The sequence below is a fragment of the Peromyscus californicus genome, unplaced genomic scaffold, assembly GCF_007827085.1.
Source record: "Peromyscus californicus insignis strain IS unplaced genomic scaffold, ASM782708v3 Scaffold_16__1_contigs__length_79575227, whole genome shotgun sequence".
In the NCBI taxonomy this organism is placed as follows: Eukaryota; Metazoa; Chordata; class Mammalia; order Rodentia; family Cricetidae; genus Peromyscus; species Peromyscus californicus.
This window is the reverse complement of record NW_026294458.1, coordinates 39,404,273-39,420,939: the sequence shown is the minus strand read 5'-3', so window position 1 is coordinate 39,420,939 and position 16,667 is coordinate 39,404,273. Positions and strand designations below refer to the sequence as shown.

General features: G+C 41.2%; 1 protein-coding gene across 6 annotated transcripts in view; it reads right to left on the bottom strand.

The window, feature by feature from the left end:
* Abi3bp (ABI family member 3 binding protein) overlaps nt 1-4,950 on the bottom strand; it is a 205,305-nt gene extending 200,355 nt beyond the window's left edge. For all 6 annotated transcript variants that reach the window (XM_052740892.1, XM_052740896.1, XM_052740894.1 and 3 more), the window contains exon 1: nt 4,799-4,950. In XM_052740892.1, coding sequence (XP_052596852.1) covers nt 4,799-4,877 — 79 coding nt within the window. In that variant the 5' untranslated portion in view covers nt 4,878-4,950. The remainder of the gene's footprint in view (nt 1-4,798) is intronic.
* Nucleotides 4,951-16,667: the final 11,717 nt, after the last annotated feature.

The window sequence follows — 16,667 nt, the reverse complement described above, 5'->3', positions numbered from 1 at the left end:
GGGAACCACTGCCCTAGACAAACCTTTTGTCAACCACTAACCTATAGAAACAGTTCATCTTTTTTGCTATAGTATTGATGAACTGTATTATCAAACATTTGCTTGTGGCCCACTAACTTGAAGAAAAACAGCCAAAATTCCTTAATGTTTTGTAGCTCATAGCTCAACAGAGCAGTCTACTGAGTGTATAACTAATGAACATATACTCAACATCAACAAATCTTCATTTAAAACATTGGTTTCTAAACTTAGCCTCAACTGAACTATATTTGATTATTTGATCCTTCCTAATATACAGTTTTCAAAGCACAGTTGGTCTCATTCAGTCTTACCTAGATTTTAAAAATTAGTACTTGAATAAACAAACACATCAAGAAATCATTAGAACTAGAACTATAAATATTTAAAACTATAAAAACTACTAACATAAATTTCCTGTGCTTCTACAGCCCTTTTTCAGTTGAATCATTTCTTCCTATGTACTCTTTAATACTGTCCCAGAAATACACAAATACATTATCCTATTTAAATCAGCCCTTAGCCAGCGGAAGCAGTACATCTTTAATCCCAGTGCTCTGGAGGCAGAGGCAAACAGATCTCTGAGTAGGCCAGCCTAGTCTATAGAGCAAGTTCCAGGACAGCTAGGGCTACAGAGAGAGACTTCTGTCTGGAAAAAAATAAAAATAAAAAAATAAAACATAACAAGCCCTCTACCCAGTGGGTGTTAATCTTCTTATTTTCCCACATCCTCACAAATATCACCTGTCTTTTGGAGAGATGGACCAAGCTTTTTGAGACACATTCTTTTATTCAGAAGGGCTTTGTGGAAAGTAAGAGCTAGCCCCAACCAAGGCAAGTGGCTGGCAAGTTCACAGGAGACTATGAAAGAAGGTACCATCACCTCCCAGCCAAACTCTTCCTTGCCCCAAATACTCTTATCTCTCAGCCCCATCCTTGGTGTCCTTAGAATGCTTGAGTTCTCTGGTCTGATTTGAGTCCTTCAAGCTGTTCTCAAAGCTCAGGGGCTTTGTGCAAAAGGAGGACAATCTCACTGCACTGGAATTACCTCTTCCATCCAATCAACACCACTAACCAGTCAGCTACCTGAAGACAAGCGCCATGCTTTGTCCCCAGTCTCCATGCTCTGCACATGGCACACAGCTTTTCACTAGAACAAATCAGTGTATCTTTAGAGGGATCAGGGAGCTAATACTACGCTGAAGTTAAGGCTAGGGACTTTTACTTCTCTGGATAAATGACTTGAAGCAAATTACTTGAACACCCAGAGGCATAATCTGATACTCTATACAATGAAAGTAATAAGATACCTGCATCATACAAGGGCTTAGAGTTCCTGCACCAAAATATGCAACATTAAATTACCACATTACTCACTCACAAAATACTACCTATAAGAATAATAGGTAGCAGTTAATAGTTCTCATGATTGTGATTCATCTGTCTACTCTTTTTAAAAGATGATTTTATTTTTAATTGACAGAGAGAGAGAAAATCTATTTATGGATATAAGTATGTGTGCTGGTACCCATGGGGGCCAAAAGAAGGCTTTGAATCCTCTAAAGCTGGGGACATGGGCTTTGCTATAACAGTTGTGCACCGCTCCCTATAGGTGCTGGGAACTGAACTCAGGTCCCTCTGCAAAAGCAGGATGTGTTCTTAATTGCTGAAACATCTCTCCAGCCATCTGTGTACATCTATCTTGCCAAGGATTTCTACTCTTTCGAGTAAGAACTCAAGGCAAAGAGCCGGTTGCTCACTACCTCTGACATGTGCCCAGGACTCCACATCCCACAGTCACGTGATTACATTCATATTTTGGGTCTGTCCTGTGGGCCAAGGATGGTCAGGACACAAGGCGGTGGATGCCATGCCCAGTGTGACCATATGGAACAGCACTTGCCAATCGTGTCACCCCTCCATCAGGAACATACCATCTCACTTGCTATTGGACATGACTCGTACAGTTTGGATACAAGATCCAAATCAATAAATTGCCAAAGCATATAGTCAGCAATTTATAAAGATAAGGAAAGATACATTATTAATAGTCTTTAAGTTTAAACTTTTAAAAACAAAATTTTTCTAACAACTTATTTTTAGAATAAGACATGTGTCTAGATATGACTATATGACATGCAACAAGTGAGTTCTTATAAATAACCAAATAAACATATATATTTATATATAGTACATATATAAAATGATGTTATGCTCCTGGGAAATGCTGCGAGGTAATTTTAAGGGTGTTGTAGTCTATTTTCCTCTATCTTATGAGGAAGGGTATGATTCAAGGGAGAGGTAGTATTCCCTTGTACGCTGCAGACCTGATTCCTAAAATAAGTCAGAGGTCCTGTTTACCTGGCAGGAAGCAACATTAATATTTGGTCCTGGCTCCACCATTAATGTGGGAAGTTACTAATTCTCCCCTATTGTGGGTGTCTTCATTTATATTAAGCCAGTATTTTCCAAATATTGACCTGTGATGGAGTTTTTAATCAGTCTTCAATAAAATGAGAAAAAAAGATAGACTAGTTTGTTTAGTTAAACACATTTATTTTTTTAAACTTATGAAAATGCCTTGCTTTTCTGAACAGAAAGATTTATCCCCCTGCTTGAGCATCCTCACAAAGCAAAAGTGAAGTATGACCCCTATTAATATAACCCTGCTAATCAAACCTGCATGTATTTTTACTGGCCTTTAAATGCAAAAATCTGGGATGGACTGTGTTCAGTGGTCATTAATGTCTAGCTCTTAAATTCCATGCTCTTCTTAAGTACAGACGGTCTCAAACTTTAAGGCAGTAAGAAATAACTTATCCCAGCACCTTTTCAAAAGGGATCTGTCACAGATAGCCTCTGGAAAGATATCATAGCTGTTTGACTAGAAAGGGGACTATCATTCAAATGCGTTTGGTAAACAATGGGTTAAAAGGCTAGACTTTTTTTTTTATTTCTTGAGAAGTGTTTAAATCATCCAGGATGGTAACAACAATTGTGGAGACCATTCCCCACCCCCCAAGAAAAAAACAAGCATGAAAAGCTCCCAAAGTTATTGAAGGAAAACAACTGCCCACCCCCCCCAACTATTGTAGAACATTCCAGAACACATTTTAACAAAGGTGACCAACTTAAAGAAATGGCCTCAAAATCTTTATGAAAATTAAAACAAAGGGATTTATCATTTTATTTTATAATCATTATAATTTGATGTTTCATTGATAGTAACCAAAAGTACAGATTATTAAAACATTACCAAAGAAACCTGGATGCAAAAACACTGATGGGCAATACACTAGACAAAAGTTTTGTCCCAGTTACTGACAAATACATATGCTTTATCATTACAAGCAGAGGCGATTTGTACCTAGAGGTCTCTATCGAGTGCCGTGACCGGAAAACTAAGGCACTTGGAAGTAACATAACTATGTAGTGTCCAAACTTGCTTATCACCCCTACACAGTAAATATGGAGTAAAATAAAAAACACCTGTAAGGATTGAAACTAAAAAACAATAACAAAAAACAAAACAAAACAAAACCCACAGGCTCCTCTCAAATGGCAATACTGTTAAAAGTTACATCAATGTAAACAATTAATTATGGATTCAGTCACACTTTATTATGATAAAGGAACCAAACTCGTGGTAGAAGAAAAATCAAGCGGTGCTTGATTTCTTTTTCTTTGCATAATCATTTGCTCAAAACAGAGGTTTTCTTCACCCTTTATTACTGCTCTCATCCTCATGTGAGACTCTAACTAGCCAAATGCTTCCGCCTTCACATTCTAGATTCAAGTTTCACTTTACCAACCAAAAGAAAGGACACTGCATTTGAGACAAGGTGATCCTAGGCTGAAGCTCCAGGGAGAGGACCCAGACGTGGCCTTTCGGCACTCTGCCCCCAGCTTTTCTTTTGGACTCGACTTTGATTGAGTCTGTGCCCGTGTGTCACCTCTAGTTCTACCCACCAGAACTAAACGGTAAATTCCAGCCTGGTTCTCATAATCCTGCTGACTACAGCAGTCTGCAGTCGTAAAAAGCCTCCACAGACCTGAAGTGTCTCAGCAAAGAAGCAAAAGTGTACTCAACGTTTATGTTCACAGACGGGACGAGGCGAGAGCCTCCTAATTTACTGTTAATTGGTTTCAAAGATTGCTTGTAGGGTCTAAATTTAGAAAAATTACTTCTCTTTTGATGCCTTTTGTAAACAAAATACCAACACTAAAATAAGCAGTTTAGGCAAGAGAAGGGGGAGTGTCCTGTCCAACAAATCAAACCTTCTTCCAAAGGCCACTGGAGAGCCCTGACTCCTGCTAGCTCAGGATTTTACTTGGGTCTGACCTGGCTACACTCCCTCAGCCCCTACGCCACAGGTATGCTTGCGATTTAACCAAAAGAGTCCATCTTTCAGAATAAGCTTTTCCCAAAGCTTTAGCCAACCAGCCATTGTCTCTGCGGACGGGGCTGAAAGCACTCAATAACTCTAACAAATTACAACAGTCGTTTTTGTAAGCCGATTTGATAGACAAACACTGTAGATTGAACTCCAGCTCGTGTGACCATGCTCCATTAGAGTCAGGAGGAGCTGCCAACAAAGTTAATAACAGGGGTCCAAGAGAAAACAACATTGCAATCACCCCTTTACACACATGGCCTTTGGCTTTCTGCAGAATAATTCAATTCCCCCATATTGTAAAGCAGATCATATTTCATATCAACAGTTAAAAACAAGCAACTCTTAATCTTACTTTTAAAAGACAAAAGATGCGAGCTACTTGCCTTTGGGCAATTTCTGTGCATTTCCCAGGGCAAGGGCAATACTTCCACAGAGAAGCAGACACCCCAGGCTGGAGAGCATGTTGCATTTGCCTGCTCACACGGGGAGTGATGCTCCTGGGTGCCTTGCAAGCCTGGAACTGCATTTAAGTGGACCGTCCTCCACTGACAGAGGCGGGCGGCTGCACTGAGCTCTGCTGTGGGCTTACTCATAGGGGGTGGAGACGGGATGACATCACACCCTTTCCCACACACTCAAAAAAAAAAAAAAAAGTAGGCACAACAGCAAAAACATATCATCACATTTCCCTCTGCAGCATTGTAACTGTCTGCCTCCTCTGTTTCCTCTGATACAAGAATTGAAATTATGAACAATTATGACCACTCTGTTCAGGAAAGAACTTCTACCCAGGCCACTTTGAAACATTTGATGAACTAGTTTAAAGAATAAAAAGGCATACTTAAACCCATCAAAACATTAAAATATAAAATGGAATTTTATTAAGAAGGAAACTTTTTAATTAGCCAGGAAACCAATCCAATTCTTCCCTTCTAAATGGGAGTAAATTCATGAAAATATACTTTGAACTATTCTGCAGGTCTAACATTATGAGAAACTTCAAAAGAGAGTCCTAAGCTATACAGTTGTACACTGTGTACACAAGTATACACACATAGAAATACACACACGTTGTGTGCATATAGGTATACACACATATTCCATAGGTGTGGATGTGGAGACAGAGAGGTAGTACATTACCTTATCCCCACACTGAGCTAGCCTCTGCAACAACCTCTGGCATGGCGGCAACGCAGGAGCTATGGTGTTATCGATCTCCACATTCACAGTAAGAAAAGCTGAGGTATGGAAAGAAAGGGTGTTCTAACCAAACAGAGTCTACTGAATAGTAATTCATACAAGCTTTGGAAGATTCCCCCTTAATCGCTTTGAACAAACTTCTTTGCTATGTTGTCAACACTATTTATACTCCAGGGCTTGCTCCATGACTGACCTTGATCTAATCAATTTACACATTGCTAAGGCATTCATTCTTCAGACCCATGTATGATGAAGGCATTGAGGCCACTCTCATTTTTGATAGAAAACTGAACAGAAGGAGGTGAAGGAAAAGACTCAGTGTCGTGGCACAAGTAAGCAATGCTGGCATTTAAGTTGACCATGTGGCCATAGCCTTCTAGTCTACCTTCTTAAGCTTTGAATTCTAAAATAAAGGTGAGGGCTGGGACATGGCTCCGTCAGTCGAGTGTCTGCTACTCAAGCATAAGGCCCTCGGTTCAGATCCTACCACCCACAGCAGAAGGCAAGCACCACAGCACGCACCTGTAATCCCCGCATCGGGGAGACAGACAGGAGGAGCCCTGGAGCTTACTTTGCAGCCAATCTCACTGAATGGGTGAGTTCTAGAGTCAGTGAAATCTTGTCTCAAAAAATAAGGGTGAGAGTAACCGGAGAGACACCAATGTCAGCCTCTGGCCTCCAGAGGCACTTGGAGACACAGGTGCACAAATCTATCCATGCACAAGTGCACATACACACGAACACATAGACGGGCAGGCAGTACCAGTTTTACCAACCCGCTAGCAGCATCTTTGTATGTACCGTAGTGTCTGGCACACAGAAAGCATATACAATAGCGGTTGCTGAACACAGTCATAAATGACAGCAGCCAAGTCCTTAATGAAGAAGAGTCATAATGGCTGCGTTTATCTGGAAAGTCCAGTCACAAGCTGGGACGACCGGGTTCACTCAATGCTTTGAGTGTGTACATGTCCATTCCAATTCTTTGAAAATAGCTTATCTCAGGAGTTGCTATAACTAAACCAAAATCAGCCCGAGGGATGTAGGACGGCATCAGTCAAAGGAAGTGCGGTGGGGTGGCTTTCCAAGAGAAAGAAGGGAGCCTAAAGAGACAGTGGCATCTTCCAAACACAGTGAGAGGAGGCACAGGTTGAGGTCATGTGTGCCTGGCAGCCTGAGCCCTCACCGTAGCAATGTCCTGGCACCGGCTTCGGAAGGGGCTGGGGTATTTAACATGTTTCTCGGTTCTGATTTTCTGCTTGAACAGGCAGCTCCCTCAAACCTGAAATTCACGCTCACCCAGTGGTCCCTGCGGGCTCTGCGGTCTATAGCCCATAACCGCCAGGCTATGCCAGTGGGGCCAGTGTCAAAGGAAACGAGAGATTCCTAAGGAAACAAACCTAGCCGAAATACTGTAAAGGCGACTCGTTCTTCCAAACAGCGTGTGTGTGACGCCGACGCAAGACTTAGGTAATGGAATTCAGGGATCAGACTCAGCTTGGCCAGCAGACGAAGCCCCAGTCCACATTAGAAGTCATTGTTTGCCGTTTGGAACCAAATGGACACCGGTGAAATGGAGACCGGCCTCTAAGGTTTTTGTCAGGAAAAGATGGTTGCACCGCCATACCCAGTAGGACAAACAGGCATTCAACAGACATACGGACAGTGTGAGAGCTCAGGCCAGGGACAGGGCGTGGCTTGAAGAAATGGACCTCACACACAGGACATTTCAGCTCCCAGTGACTAGAAAATATTCTGTCTTCAGAGTCCCAACACAAACAGGATGAACACATCCTTCCTCACATGAATAAGCCTCAGGGCTTTGGTCACATAATCATAGGAAGGTTTTAGGCTATTCACAAGGAAAAAGTTGAACCTGACCTTGGGCACAGTGGAGACGGCTTTGGGATTATTTGTGCGACTCCAGTAGGTTTCTCCATCTCCACTATCTGGATGACTTTTTAAGGCCCAGTGTCTTTCTTGAAAATGTAGAAATGCCAAACTCCAAGCCCTTGCGGGATGATAGACTACTGAATTCGTTGTCACTAATATTTGTGAAAGATTATGAATCTTTAGGAAAAGAAACAAGAATCTTTAGGAAGAACTATTTGAAAAGCACACAGACGTTCTGATTGCGGTCGTTTTTATGAAAATCTAGATCACCTGTTTCTTGATTATCACTGTCCTCGCTGTCTAAAAGAATGCAATAGGGACATGGGAAGCACGTGTCAAAGGAAACACAACTCACAGATTCCCGAGAATTCTCTAAGAGTTAGTCCTGGATTACTGCAGAGAACACTTGACTACAACCTGGAATGCAGCTGCTAAGCCAGTTCTCCAAGGACCCTCCTGTTTCTACAGCTCTTAGGGCTCATTCCCAATGTTTTAGGCTGTCTCCTCAAAAGAGGGCACTGCAACAGCCTTGGAAGACGGAACTATGTTATCATAAATGTAACATCCGTCTAGAGCAAACAGAATACATGGTCGTCTCCCGATTTGTTCCTGTTCTGTAATATTACCCACGCCACATACAGCGATCACCTATATTTATTTGTGTTGCTCTGTAGAGAGTGGAAATCCAAGCTCTGATGAAAACACTATTCAAGCTACTGTTGTTGCTATGAGTAACACACTGGCCTTTGCCTTTGACCCAGGAATCTTGTGCCTCACGCCAGCATCCGTGAGCAAACGTGTGCTTTCTTGTGCATATGGTAAAAATCTTAGACTTCTGCAGATCTGACAATAATTGGACCACTTTCAAACATTTGATTAGATGTTGCTTTAGCAGAGCACTCCATTATAATGACTACATTGAAGTCCACTGGAAGAATTAACTGCGGCACTCAGTGATCACTGTGTTGCTAGATGTTGCTTATTAAACCAGATATAGTCTCTTTATTGTAACACTACAGAAAGTCTCTGACTGCTTTTCTTTCTAAAACTGTTCTGACTGGTTATTTTAGCAACTGTGTGTTCTCTCTGCAGCATTGTAACCACGTTTCCCTTTCTGTTCAGATTCCTAGAAAACCAGTGCCAAGTTTATCTCCACCCACACTGAGTATATAGGTCTATGATGTGCATTTTTAAAACATCATTCCTGCCTCTATTTTTCACCCACACACTCATTTCTTGCTTATTTTACTAAGAGTCCTAATTTATGTGACTTTCAAAGTTGTTTTAATTTCTTCTGGACCAAGGTGAAGTACAGCCAACTATCCCCACGCACAGGAGCTGTGTGAAGAATGTGTTACACATGTGTGAAGTCGAAACCTGGGGACCTGTTCTGTTTTCCCTTTCTACAAACAGTAGACACTAATGGCGTTTATTACAATAGCCACATCACCTCAACAACACACACACACATAAGTCTCTTGGGAGATGGGAAGGAAATGCATGCATCTAGAGGACATCTAGAACACAGGTCTAAATAGATGTCATGCTCTTCAGTCTTTCCCTGCTGGTCTTTTAATTGCTCCAGATCCCGGGCTTCAAATGAAACTTACATAAATCTTTCAAATCTTGGAAGTGAACTCCTAGCAGCAATTTAACCTATTAGTCCACTATTTTTAGTCTCCAGTATGTTAGAAACCGTGGTAGAGGGTTTTTAAAAGCTTATATACATTTGCAATTAATACCATCTGAAGGTATGCTGTGGTTTTTAGGGATGCTAATAAAAATACTTTTAATGTGACTCAGTCTAAATGGGAAACCCAGCATTCTGCCTTTCAGCCCAAACCTCATGTCTATAATTACTGTGTTGAACGAGACTTATGATCCAACTGGACAAGCATCCTGCTCCAGTGAGGGTACACTTGGCCAGAGCATAGAACTTTCTGTCACATGCTTTACAGAGCACAGAAAAGTACTTAAGTGTTTGAGTTACATTTACAGGTCTTTCTTCAATCTATCTGAAGGTATCTTGACCTCTAGCTTCAGGTTTTACTATCTTGAGGTAATTAACAACTTTTATAAAAGAATGAGAAGAATTCTTGCTTTGGTATGGAAAGACCAAACAGCCATTAAATGTTCCATCTCTAGGTTGTGAAGTTGGCCTCTGGCCCAGCTTAGTGTCTATAGACACAATAGAATACCAGAGAGTAGGTAATCTGTAAACAACAGATGTTTTTCCTGCGGATAAAAGTGGTGATGACCAAAGCCATTGGTGCTTACATGTGGCAAGACCCCTTGAACCAAATCCTAGTATAGTGAGCAGTATCATGTGAGAGAAAGGAATAGACTCAGGTTTATAATACTTCCGTTATCTTATTATTTCACTCTCTGATAATGACAATAACCCATTCTGATGGCAGATCTACACCACATAATCAATCTCTTATTAGGCCTACCCTCAACAATTTCTCATTGAAGACTAAGTTTCCAACCCATCAACTTTTAGGTACATGTTCAAGCAATAGATTCTCCTTTGTATCCAAATTCTGCTTTCTTTGAGGTGCTAAGTGTAGCTTAAGTTTTCCTGCCTGGCCCACCTCAGGACAAATCTCTCACACCTGCCAGACCCACAGCTGCTCAGACCCGACCAAGTAAACACAGAGACTTATATTGGTTACAAACTGTATGGCCGTGGCAGGCTTCTTGCTAACTGTTCTTACAGCTTAAATTAATCCATTTCTATAAATCTATACCTTGCCACGTGGCTTGTGGCTTACCGGTACTTTACATCTTCCTTGTCCTGACGGCGGCTGGCAGTGTCTCTCCTACCCAGCTTCCTGTTCTCTCAATTCTCCTCTCTGTTAGTCCCGCCTATACTTCCTGCCTGGCCACTGGCCAATCAGTGATTTATTTATTGACCAATCAGCAACACATTTGACATACGGACCATCCCACAGCAGCTAAGTACCTACCTAATCTTACATAGGTAAAAAGATTATCTCCTATGAGCTTCAAAGGATGTAAAATGGGTTGAGTCAAGAGTCCAGTAAGAAATAAAGGCTAATAATACCAGAGAAGGGATCTGAACAGGTAGGTGCATCAAAACTGGGTCCCGAGAGCCAGACTGCAGCATAGGGATGTTAGGCCGAGGGAATGCAGGCAGAAGAGGACAGAAAGTTGTGTGGTGACCCTGGAGACCTAGCCTTGATAGGAGCATCTCCTACTCAAGCTGATTTTAACACCATTGCTTGTGAGGTGTAGGAGGGCCTACTCCACTTCCCAGGATAAGATGGAGTCAATCAAGACCACGGCCTCACTACCTCCAATGCCCAATTCTTTTGAATGACTTTTCTCTGAAAACTTCCCAACTCTGATATGTCTTTCTTAGGAGAGACTAAGAAGATTGCAAACAGGGTTCTAACCATGGAAGGATTTTCACACGACTGTGAAGATAGGCACTTGTGGCCTATAGTTAAAAAAAAAAAAAAAAAAAAAAAAAAAAAAAAAAAAAAAAAAAAGAGACACCGTGAAAAAATGGGACCGTATTTCAAAGGAAAAGACAGACTCTGAATTCAACTGAAAAGTGTGTACTGACACCAAGGAGAGGAAGTATGAATAGTCTAAACTGAAAAAAAAAAGAGATTATTCTTAGAAAGTGATGGTTAATTACTGCAGGATTTAAAGTAATTAGCACCAACAAGGAGAGAAAAGGTATGAATCTTTAATTAGTGGTGTTCCATATTTTTAATTTATGAGGCAAAATTTTCTCCTCTTTTTTTTCTGCCTAAAAATAATTGTGTCTGGGTGTGGGAGGTGGAGTATTACTGTGACAGAACATGCTTAGCATGCATGCCCTGGGGTCTGGGTTCAAATTTTTAAATATAACTCAAAGTTAAAGAAAAGAATAGTGATATCTACCGTGAATGTTTTAGGACTATTGCAAAGTCAAGAATCACACTGTGTCATAATTATCTGAGGGTGACAGTGACTTTTTGAATAGCAGCCACCGTTCACACAGTCTCTCAACAATACACCAAAGCCAGATAGTACTATCTCACCCAAGCCACAAATCACCTAAGTCCCCATTAGTTTATCGGAGGAGACAGGGGAGGCTGCAGCCCATACAATGTTTCTCAAGGACAAATAGTGAGGTTCCCAGAATGATGTCCCTCATTCTCAGTCTAGAGCACAAACATGCCAATCAGTAAATTTTATTGAAGATTTCTTACTGAGAGAAGAAGCTAATTACCTAGTAGGCAATCCTAACTATTTACCTTTTAAAGAAAATACAGAGTCCACTGCCTCACAGTTGCTTCCAAATCTCTTTCATCTGTTCTTGTTTTCCAAAACCTTTCCTCTCATTTTTCTCCAGAAGGATTTGTCTTTCTCTTCGACATGTGTAAAACTCACCAAGAGACAAAAAAATTAATGACTTCTTATTCCTCTAGCCTTTCCCTCAGAGCACTCAAGCTTATTTTTGTTTCCAAACTCATACATCTTCATATTATATTGTCTGATCTTCATTAACAACCTCGTGAAAGTTTTTTTGATAGAGAAGTGATGGCTTAGACAGTTTAAGAGACTTGCCCCGTGAGCACAGTATAGTTCACAAGCTTTGTGTTTCACAGTCTCCTGGGACTTACAGTACCAAATGCATTTCTGATTTGCTATTTCATAGCCAAAACTGTATTTTAGAGAATTCTTTTGGCAGATAAATAAAATGTAAAAATCATTTAGAGGCCTTTATTTTAAGGCTGAGAGGTAGATATCACCAGTAAGTCTGCCTTAGACTCCATGAAGAGACTCAGGACAGACTGGAGATTAGGACAAAAATCGGAGTTTGAGGAAAACAGAATGCAGGAAGTTACAACCAGGAACACCCTGAGGACTTTAAGGAGACCCAGCTTTAGACTCATCCTGGGGGACATTCTGTAGAAGACCTTACTTTCTTGTGTCTTTGTCTTTTCAAGTCCAACAATCCCTTCTTTGTAGCTTGCTTTTATTTTTTTTTTCAGATTTGTTTATTTTCTTAATTATATTTGTATGGATGTTTTGCCTGCACATGTCTGGATACCATATGCATGCCTGGTCCCACAGAAGCTGGAAGAAAGCATTGGATTCCCTGGAACTGGAGTTAAAGGTGGTTGGTTGTTAGCTGCCATGTGGATGCTGGGAATCAAACACAGACAAGCAGTCAGTGCTCTTAACCACTGAGTCCTGTGTCCATCCCCCTTTTTACCTTGCTTTTAGTTCCTTATTCTTTGTCTAGTACCACCCCAAAAAACCACAATAATTTAAAGAACAAGAAACAGCCTGAGTTATTGCCGATTCATGTACATAAATCTTATGGTTTGATTGTTTGTTTTTAGCTTTCTATGGTTCCACGCTACAAGGCAAAATGATTCTACTCAGGCCATAGGCCAACTACCCACAATCAAACAGAATCCTGGTAGAAGAAAGGGTTGCCTCTCTAGAGAATTTCTTCTCAATTACTATCCCAGGAAAAGCCTTCCCTCACCCCCATCCCCCACTTTTCCATGTTAAAATAAAAGGGCATGGCCTTCCTTGAAATTACATGATTCACCCAAAACATCTGATGTTAATTTCAGGAAGAAGGCTTGAAATATAAAAATGTGTAGAAAGCAACAGGGAGGGTCTGATAGAGAGTCCAGGGGATGAGATGTGGCAACTCTGTAGCTGGGTGTATCATCAGCTGTCACTGTCTGAACTAAAAACTGGTACCTTTTAACTTACAAAATGCCCTTTTCCTAGCAATAATGCTCACTTGGGTCATCACATAAAATGACATCAGTAGGGTCCGGAAATCTTCCCAGAGCACTAGTGTTTCTTACAGCAAAAATCCCAAGTACCTATCAGCACAGTATCCACTGTATTCATTGTTGTGTGACAAAACCTTTCCTAGGGAGACACAACCCACATGTCTGCTCACCACAGATAAGAAGCCCATGACAGACCAAAGGACAGAGACCACCAAAGTCCAGCTTGGTGAACCATGGGCTTTATTGGGGTTATTTACTGGAATATTAGTGAAGAGTCACTTACAGGAGCAAAAATGACTCAGATACGTTGTATCACCAAAACCCACTCCAGCATGGGCAACAGCTCACAAAAAGTTGGGAAGCTAGGCAGCTCAACAAGGTGGAGAGTGTTCCTTCCAGGTGACTTGGTTGGTCTAAACCTCTTCCATGCTGCTCAGCTGGTTTCTTCCTCTTCCAGGCAGCTGGTCTGGACTCAGAGTCGCTTAGCAACTTGGCTTGTCTGAGAGTAGTTTTCAGCAGTCTTTATTGCTTACTCCTGGAAGGAGGGGCCTAGTGAATCTGCTGAGTTTCAGGGACTTCCTGAAGCTATTTTGAGTTGTTTACCTTCCTACTTAAGAAGCTTCACAGTAGGATGGTATGTTTCAATGTTAGAGCAAACTTACACAACATTAATAAAATTCTTTAACCCAATTTGAAGCCCCCTGACATGATAAGAATTCCCCAGCCCTCTCACTCGGTTTGTCATTTCTGTGCAGAAAAAAAAAAAAAAAAGAATTCTCCCTATTAGTAGACTAGGTGGACTGACATGTTCCATTTATTTGCCTAATATCCATAAAGACCACATGGAATACATGGAAACTCAAGAGTCTTTAGCTCCTCCTAGTTTGGGAAAGAGTGGAGTAGTGGAAAACCTTTCTGAAGATGCTGGTTTCTGGGATTACACAATGAAAGAATTAGAGATACTGGAAATATTTAATTCTCCTTCAATGTTTGACTATGGTTTGTCTCCATCAAAAGTCACATTAGACTAAAGTACTTGATTAAGAAATCATTTGATTCAGGTATTGGACAAAGGGATCTATACAGGTGGTAATGAGGCACTGGGGGTATGACCAGCAGAAGAGATTAATGGCCATCGCATAGGAGCCAGAACTCCAAGAATGGTTTAGGTCCTGTAGGATTGGACTTTTATGAGAGTTTAAAGCCAACATCTACCCACTTTTTTGTTTCCTCACTTACCAAGTGACCTCTCTTGCCTGTATTCTCATCATGTGATCCCACCCACCATGTTGAAATGGAGCCTTTGACAGATGACAGAATTCTGCTGTTTGGACTTTTCAGCAAGTGGAAAAGCAAGTCAAATAAAGCTCTTGTCTTTATACTCAGGTATTTTGTGACGGCAACAATGTTGTACCCAGAGTCCCCCAAAGACCACTAAGAGACCAAATTTGATGCAAAAGCAAAGAGTCTTTTTATTGTTGGGAGATAACTCAGGTCTCTCCATCTGTCTGATGCTGCAGCAGAGCAGGAAAGACCCGGAGTAGCAATGGGGTAGGGTTTTTATAAGGGATAAAGCAATGGTGGAGGTTTGGGGGGCTACAGACTACATAAGAACAGACTCAGGATTGGGTTATGCAAGTGGCAATCATGTTAGTAACTTTTAATTGGGTAGGGTTAGTTGGGAGTTACAGCTACCCATTTTGGGGCAGGCCTGGACAAGTCCCAGACTTTGTTCTTGAGCTGATGTGGAGGCGGGATGGCCTAGCTCATACAGACTGGGAGCTGGCTCAGTGGCCCAGGCTCGGTGTGTCCTATCTCCCTGTCCCTGCTGGCAGGGGCATCAGGGATGAATTGTCTTTTGTTCCTGGCCCTCCATGAACTGCTTTCTCAGTCTCAGGAAACTGAAATTGAGGCCTGATCTCTGAGAGAAGACTGAGCAGCCTACTGTGGCATCTGTTTGGTCCTTTCAAACACAACATGGCCTAAGAGAGGTTTTTAACAAAATAAGAACTGAAATTTGACGAATTAATACATGAAAAATAAAATTAAATTGGTAAGAATGGAAACCACAGTGATAAAGAAATATAGTTTAATTCCTGACAGAGTGTATTGTTTCCTATGCTATAAAAGTTGCCACAAAATTAGTGACGTACTACAACACAAGCTAAATACCTTTTTTAAAGATTTTTTGAGAATATAATTACGTCATTTTCCTCTTCTATTTCCTCCCTCCAAACCCTCCCAAGTACTACTCCCATGCTCTGTTTCAAAGTATACGTATGTGTGTGTGTGTGTGTGTGTGTGTGTGTGTATGTGTGTGTGTGTGTATACATATTCCTAAATACATAAATACAACCTGCCAACCTGTTCAGTCTATATAATGTTACCTGTATGCATATATTTTTTTCCAGAACCTACCATTTGGTATTATGTACTAATCGGTGTGCTCTTCCTTGAGGAGACTATTTCTCTCTCTCTCTCTCTCTCTCTCTCTCTCTCTCTCTCTCAGCATTCCTCTGTTGCCTGCAGTTCTGCAGTTCTTTTTGTGGGGCTGAGACCTTGTGAGCTTTCCTGCATTCAAAGTATCAGGTCCCTTGTTTTTGTCCCTGTTTATGCTGCGTTTAAGCAGCAATGTTGGTGAGACTTTAACGGGTGTAGCTTTTGACATTTCTGGGAGAGACAGCCTCACAACAAACCCCAAGGTCCTCTGGATCTTGCCATCTTTCTGTCCCCTCTTTGGTGAAAATACCTGAGCCTTAGGTATTACCTACAACACTAATTTTGTGTTGTAGATGTATTAGTTGGGACTAGGCTTTACACTCTTCATTTTTATGGGTTGTGATTTTCTTCAATGATCATTGTCTGTTTTAAAGAAATTTTTTTTTCGATGAGAGGTCAGGGTTACACTCATCTGTTGGTACAAGGACAAATATTTATAATACAATTAGGGATTGTGCTGGTTTAGTGAAGTGGAAGTTATAGGTTCTCCTCCAAGATCTGTGACATCATTAGCCCTGGATAGTTGACAAGGTTTCCAGTAGCAGGCATGGTTTCACTATTGTTCAATGTTGTTTGAATGCTAAACAGTCTTATTAATAAAAAACCTGGTACCAGATATTAGGGTAAATGCTGAAAGATCAGAGAGAGAAAGGAACAAGCCACTGCCACATCTCACCTTACCAATCCTCTGAGTCCTCATTTGAAAGGCTCCAGCTGAAAAAGCCTCTATCTGAAAGGGATGCTCTGCCGAACAGCCTTTAGTTCCTGTCTCCTCATGCCTTTATCTCTGCCCAGCCATCACTTCCTGGGATTAAAGGCATGTGTGCTAACCAGTGCTGGGATTAAAGGTGTGTGCCACCACTGTCTGGCTGTTTTCTCTCCT